Source organism: Archocentrus centrarchus, chromosome 5 (genome assembly GCF_007364275.1).
Source record: "Archocentrus centrarchus isolate MPI-CPG fArcCen1 chromosome 5, fArcCen1, whole genome shotgun sequence".
NCBI classification, from domain to species: domain Eukaryota; kingdom Metazoa; phylum Chordata; class Actinopteri; order Cichliformes; family Cichlidae; genus Archocentrus; species Archocentrus centrarchus.
This window is the reverse complement of record NC_044350.1, coordinates 14,898,697-14,905,369: the sequence shown is the minus strand read 5'-3', so window position 1 is coordinate 14,905,369 and position 6,673 is coordinate 14,898,697. Positions and strand designations below refer to the sequence as shown.

General features: G+C 38.9%; 1 protein-coding gene across 1 annotated transcript; it reads right to left on the bottom strand.

Annotated features, from left to right (window-relative positions):
• Window positions 1-1,149: 1,149 nt before the first annotated feature.
• Window positions 1,150-6,004, bottom strand: slc6a14 (solute carrier family 6 member 14). The gene is made up of 15 exons (XM_030729968.1): window positions 5,942-6,004; window positions 5,309-5,456; window positions 5,068-5,199; window positions 4,612-4,773; window positions 4,231-4,342; window positions 4,001-4,133; window positions 3,432-3,572; window positions 3,211-3,346; window positions 3,037-3,129; window positions 2,473-2,598; window positions 2,257-2,375; window positions 2,041-2,140; window positions 1,843-1,952; window positions 1,464-1,631; window positions 1,150-1,320 (listed from the first exon to the last, which is right to left on the bottom strand). The coding sequence occupies exons 1-15, from the start codon at window positions 6,002-6,004 to the stop codon at window positions 1,162-1,164; spliced, it is 1,902 nt and encodes a 633-aa protein (XP_030585828.1). The 3' UTR covers window positions 1,150-1,161.
• Window positions 6,005-6,673: the final 669 nt, after the last annotated feature.

Here is a 6,673-nt window from a genome sequence, read left to right as displayed (position 1 = left end):
TGACTCTAATGGTGGATTTGAGTTTGTAATCCTACTTTAAACAATTCATGATCCAATTTTAGAAAATTGCTTTAGTGATTAGTGCATTAGATTTTTTTTTTTTTATATTTGTACTGCTAAAAATGGTATTTTGTATGCACACTGGGATGCCTTGTGGTGTAACTTGCAAGTGAAAATGCAATCCAGTTATGGGTGCATTTGATGCATTCATTTTGCCAACGTTTGTGCTGCTAACAAGCTGCTACAGTGAGAATTTGAAAACACCCAGCTGTGACACACTCAGGTCATCCCCAAGCAGTAGTATTAAAAAAGGTTAATAGAAAACATCAGTGCACACTGTGGTTATGAGGCTGCTGAGATAAAAATTACATGAGCACTCTTTACCTTCATAATCACACAGATTTATTCAAAGGTGGGAGCAAGATTACATAACACAGTCCTGTCTGCATAGGATGAGCAACAACAACAACAACAACAACAACAACAACAACCAAACCCCAGACTGAAATAAAAACATCTAAATCTCGTAGCTTCCTTTTCTTGATCATACTTATCTGTTTACTAAATCATTTTATCACATTAATATCTGAAAAATATTCACTGTATTGTTATTTATTGCATTCAGATGTCAGAAACAAACTGATAACTGACAGGATAATTAACTTTACTTTAAAGAGTACAGGTACTGGAGCAGAATCAATCTATACTAATAAAAGAATGAACATTTTTGGTGGCATGACAGTAAAAAAAAAAAATCACCTGATACTGATGCCTCATCAAGCAACAAAAATATATTAAAATATTTGGCTTTTTCTCCATGTTCGGTTCGTCTGTCTGTGTGATCGAATGCTCTCTTTTTCTGTAAACATGTGACCTTAAACAAGCTTCAGCAGTACAGTACGTCATGAAGACAAAAGAGAAAATGCAGACATTTCATCTAAAAGAAGAAATGAACAAGAAGAAGATGGCACTTCTCTGCTCTGCTCTTTTTCTCTTTTTGAAAGTTTGTGCTTTAGCATGTAAGATCAGTGTAGTCTGCTGTGAGCTGAAATTGATATGTCCATCTCCCAGAGGTCAAAAATGACTTAATGCAGCTTGAATTTTCAGAACAAGGTACTCATAGATCACACACCGGAGAAAGGAGGTACAGAGAAAGACACATTATAGCCATGAGCTGGCAATTACATTTACATTATCCTCTGGTTTGTTTTTGGAGTTCTTCTTCTTAGGGAGGCTGCGTGTTTCTGAGTAGCGCTCCCCTCGATGGACATCCAGGTAGGGATGCCATTCTTCAGATGGAGAGCACAGTGACTTCAGACGCTGCAAAATGCAAGAAGGAGAAATTTTAGTACAGGTGTTTTATAATTACCCACAAATCACTTGTGGAATTGACTGAAAAATCTAAGATGTTCTGGAGTGATTTGTAAAATGTAGAAAAAGACATCAACTTCACAAGTACCCACCTTCCAGGTGTTTCCTTTTGCTTTTATCAGCTTATACACAGCAACAACAGGGATCCACATAAGGACAAATGCAACCATGCACCAGCCTAGATTCAAGCCCCAGACTGGATACTGGATTTGTCCATAGGTAGGGGGGGAAAAGGTTACCAGAGACCAGCCCAAGATTACCTAGACAAGAGTTACAAAACATATGAAGATCATTGCTGGCAGAGACACACAGCCGCATTATATTAATGTGAACATATGCATGTTGATAAAAGTTGATGAGTAATATGATGCCTTTGTCTTTTTCTGTCTAAATTCTCTCAGCACAGCAAAGATGGCACACCAATGCTAACGTTAAGATGTATAGAAAGAAACACCGTGAGGTCGTATTCACCACTATGATGCAGGGGCTGATGAAGAACCAACATGATCTCCACCACAGCCAGAAAGTGCAAGTCTTCTTTCCAAGCATCATCTCAATGTCTTTAATGAAACGGTTCCCTCCTGTAAGATGTAAGACAAATATATACATCCTGGAATTTAAGACCATCTGTAACCTTCATATGCCTGAATCTCATATTATCATACTTACCGTATATGTAGGAGACACCAATGATTTCCAGAAGCACCAAAAATAGTAGCACCCAGCTGGCAACAAACTGGTCAATTAGAGTTACCCAGTATATTCCTGCCTATCATACAAATACACACACACACACACACAGTATGCAGCTTATATTTATAGAGACTGAGGCTGAGCAACAAGATCTTACAACAGTAACACAAAGTTGTGCTAGGACAGACTCACCCTTGTGACACATGGTAAGCCCAGGAGGTAGAGGATAGAACATAACATTACAGTTAATAAGGCATGTTTGGATTTGAAGGCTGTAGGGAATGCGTCGAGCAGGCAGGTTATTATGACCTCTAATGACAAGAAGAGAGATTTTAGTTTGTAGAGATCAAACATCAGTGGGCTGAATGTTCTGCAAACACCACACTGAACTGAAGTCTCAGATCTAACCTATTCCTGCAAACTGGGAGTCCAAACCAACAGTCAAAAGCATGACGAAGAACAAAATGGACCACAGTGGGGAGATGGGGAGCTTAGACAGAGCATCTGGATACGCAATGAAGGCCAGACCAAACCCTGCATTAAAGACAATGAAAAGCACAAAAATCATCAAGTGTCATCTGATGCCAACATGGTTTATCCAGCCTATTATGATTTATAGGACACCAAATACTGCCAATCTTTTCCTGATGCATTGATATTATGGCAGTAATGACACAAGTCTCATATTCCTAACTTGTTACATATGCACGTTTGTACAGGACCCCCCCCAATCATTTCTGTAGAAGTGGGCTTAGTAAGCATCAGTTTTTAACTGTGAAGACTAAACATTGTGAAGAGACGTATTTCAGTCCAAACCCCTGTGCATCTGAAACCTAACCATCCTCTTTAGTGCCTAAACATTAACAACTAGGTTTTAGTGTCTACGTAACACATATAAGCAGGTGACAGTGAAAGCAAAAGGCTGACAGAATGGCAGTATTTAATGGCACATGATGAGAGTGTGTGTCTGACCTTCCTTTACCACTTCTCCAACTGGTATTTTATAAAAGTGAGCCATATGTCCCAAAATTGAAAATATGGCAAAGCCTGCAAGCACACTGGTCCCTAGAAAGAGATCAAAACAGGAAATGTATAAAACAATTCAAATCTTTCTATAATATAATTACAGAAGAGACAGGCCCCTACCAGCATTAGTAAGGGTGATAACAAATGAGTCCTTGAACACATTGTTGTGAAAGTTGTTATAGGAAGCAAGAGCCATGAGTCCACCCCAACCAATAGAGAGAGAGTAGAAGGTCTGAGTTGCTGCGTCCTTCCATACCTAAAACACATATTTGTACTGTAGATCACAGGGACATAAGAGGTTTTTTCTCCTCAGATTGTGCTTGAACAGTGACAGCTTCTACCTGAGCTTCAGTCAGTTTAGTCAAGTTGGACTCTGAACCAATGTAGAATGCTATTCCATCTTTGGCTCCCTCTAGTGTCACACCTCTGATCAGCAGGATCACAATCACCACGTAAGGGAATGTAGCGGTGAAGTACACAACCTGGAGAGACAAAGAGTTGTAACTTCATGGGTAAAAAAAGAAGAAGAAGAAGAAGCAAATAATGAAATTTTGTTACATGTTTCAAGATCCAAGCCTAAGTTCTGAAAATTTATCAGGCCTTCCCCATTTATTCAGTATTCACACACATTTTTTAGTCCAAAGCTAGTTTTAGATCACACATGAAAGGCATCAGTGTATGGACTTTCTGATTATTTGAAACTGGACGGCAGAAGAAACGTGTGAATCTGCCTGAGAAACTGAGGACGCTGCACAATAGAGACCTAAAGCACATGGTGCCTTATTGTTTCTTTTATTTCAAATGGGACTTTACAGACAAAAACAGCCTGACAGTTTGCAGTTGCCTTTTGCAGATGACTTGATATACACAGTGTTTGTGATGTCCAGTTACATGGATGACTTTGACTTACTTTGCCTGATGATTTGATGCCTCTGATGAGCGCTAGAGCAACAAGTATGGAGCTCAGCAGCAGACAGAGAGCCAAGTGCCAAACTATTGGCCCTGTTTCGTCGAGACCGCCGGATCTCTGCAGAGCCACATGACTGCAAAGGAGATGAGACATCTGTCTGTACAAATCTGACATCTGTCTGTTACAAGTGCATTTATTTGTGCTTGTCTGCATGTGCCTGTGATTCTTACTCCCAGTACTTCTCACTCGGGGTCTGCACCGAAACTGTTGTGTTGGAGGAAGAGCAGTTGCTGTTTTCCTGAGTCCAGTTGGCCATCAAAACATCACTCACATTACAGGACACTAGAGGAAAGAGGAGCTGTGAGTGGCTCGTCCAAAATATAAATCAAAAATCATTATTTTCTGCAACAGTGATATCTGAGATTTGATCTGAAGTGGGTGTTTTAATTTCTCCAGAATAAATACATTTTAAATTGGCAAGATTAATAAATATGTCATCACACTTTTTAATATTTAATTGAGATCAAATCAGTGTATGTGGCAATTCAGATGCTGCAAAGCAGCAGATTTAATCAGCGACTCTTTACAAGAATAGAAGACAGTTTAAGCACCTTCAGGCGTGCTGCTGCAGTTACTGCCAGCCCCGCTCAAGCAGCTCGACCACGGCAGAGGAAACTGCATGGAGGCGAACAAGTAGTACAGACTGTAGGCGATGATGACATTGTAATAAATAGATACTATTAGAGACACCATAACCATGGCAACACCAACACCTGGAGGGATAGAAAGAGCATAAAATATACTATTAGCTTAAAAAGATCAACAGAAACCTCTCTGAAAAATAGTTGTTATTTTTAAGTGAGTTTATGATTAAACTCATGTAAAGCAACAACAGCAACATTGACCATTAACCAAAAGTCTCATTAATGAGAGTTTGGGGCTGATTTATGATGACATAACTGTGCATTAAGTACAAGTTAATGTACTGTTCAGATGTTTGTCATGTTAAAGTATGAATAAAAACATTTTTGAAAAATAAAAAAAAAAGGAAAAGAAATTAAAATTACCCTGGAGTAACGGCACTGCTCTCCATACATTAATTGGGCCTTGGCTGCAGAACTGACCAAAGGCACTTTCCAAGAAGAAAAGAGGAATTCCAACCACCACCAACATCAAGAAATAGGGAATAAGAAAGGCACCTGCCCCAAATAAAGGATTGGGTGATGAACAGAATAAATTAAAAGTTATAATAACATCTGTGTTTTCAAAGACAAATGCCAGTGAATTAGAAAATAAATGCTGATGTACCCCCTCCATTCTTGTAGGCCAAATATGGAAATCTCCAGATATTTCCCAGACCAACAGCGTAGCCGATCATAGAGAGGATGTACTCTTTCTTGTTGGACCAGTTACCACGCTCAGCATTCTCATCCCCATCATCCACATGTGGATCCTGCTCATTAAAACATGACATGTGTAAGCAGTTACTGGATGCATCAGGATCATCAGGAAAACAGATGTTAGGGAGAAGAGTCTCTTTTGGAACAATGGTATGGCAAATATTTTAATTATTGCCTTAATTATGATTGCTTGGTGGTTATCATTTTTTTCTTCAGAACAGCACGTCCAAATCAACACCGAGGCTTTAAAGAAAACCATAGAAAAATCTCAGTCACTGTAATAATCATATATTAATAAGTTGGTTTCATTTTTTCAGCGGTAGCAGAACATTATAAAAGAACATTTTTCTAAATATACCACAGTTAAATCAAATTCATTAAACTGCTGTAAATATGGAAAGAAGAAAAGAGCATGTCTTCTTTGTTTTCTCAGTAGATTTACATTTGACTTTTTAAATACACACAACTGTCTAACAACTGTGTAACTATTATGTCGTAAATTATCCCGTGAAAGTCTGGTCAAGCAGGTCTGCAATCCTACCTGGACGACAGCCGGATTTCTGAAAATTAAATCCTTGAAATTGTTCCAGCGGTATTTTCTCATGTTCTTTCACCTGCTTGTCAGAACAACATAAGGAATTTAATTCACTAGGTCTGTTTTAAAGTCCCCTTTCCAAAGACAAGTAAGTGATGTTTTCTAACCAATCACTGCCTTAGCCCTCCCCCTGAGATATTTGTATTCAATTACATCAACTCCTGCCCTAAACCTTAAAAAAGTCATTATACAGACAAATCAAGGAAGTTTTCCTCTTTTTTTTTTTTTAAATGACACACCTACAGATGTTCAGTCTGAGCATGTCAGTGTTGCTTTATGCTATCAGGTACTGCTATTATTAAATGGCAGTAATATTCACTGTATAATGTCATGGTGCCAAAATACACTTGCAGTGTATGTGACCTCTATCTCCAGATGTCAGAGTGATAACTTTATATAGTCTGAACTGATAAATAAAAAAAGAGTGAAGCTCTGACTGTTTCTCAGTGTCCACAGTCTGTGTGACTCAGGTTCATGACTCTAAGCCTGCACCCTTACCTTCAGCACTCCTCCCTAATGCCACTGCTGTGATGCGTAGTGGACAAAGCTCATTTTGGTCAGTGACATCTAGACATAATGACTGCACTGCTGGCACGTGTATGTCTGTGTCACCTGTAATAATAGATGGTGTGCCCACATGACTGGTGACTGGTGACAAAAGGAGATAAATGAAAAATG

What these genes read in the sequence shown, in the direction of transcription:
- slc6a14 (XM_030729968.1), bottom strand. Translation starts at nt 6,004, where the DNA reads ATGAGAAAATACCGCTGGAACAATTTCAAGGATTTAATTTTCAGAAAT. An exon ending in GGCCTACAAGAATGGAGGGG is followed by an intron (nt 5,200 to 5,308) that starts GTACATCAGCAT and finishes TATTTGGGGCAG; the next exon opens with GTGCCTTTCTTATTCCCTAT. An exon ending in TGGAGAAGTGGTAAAGGAAG is followed by an intron (nt 2,599 to 3,036) that starts GTCAGACACACA and finishes TCTTTAATGCAG; the next exon opens with GGTTTGGTCTGGCCTTCATT.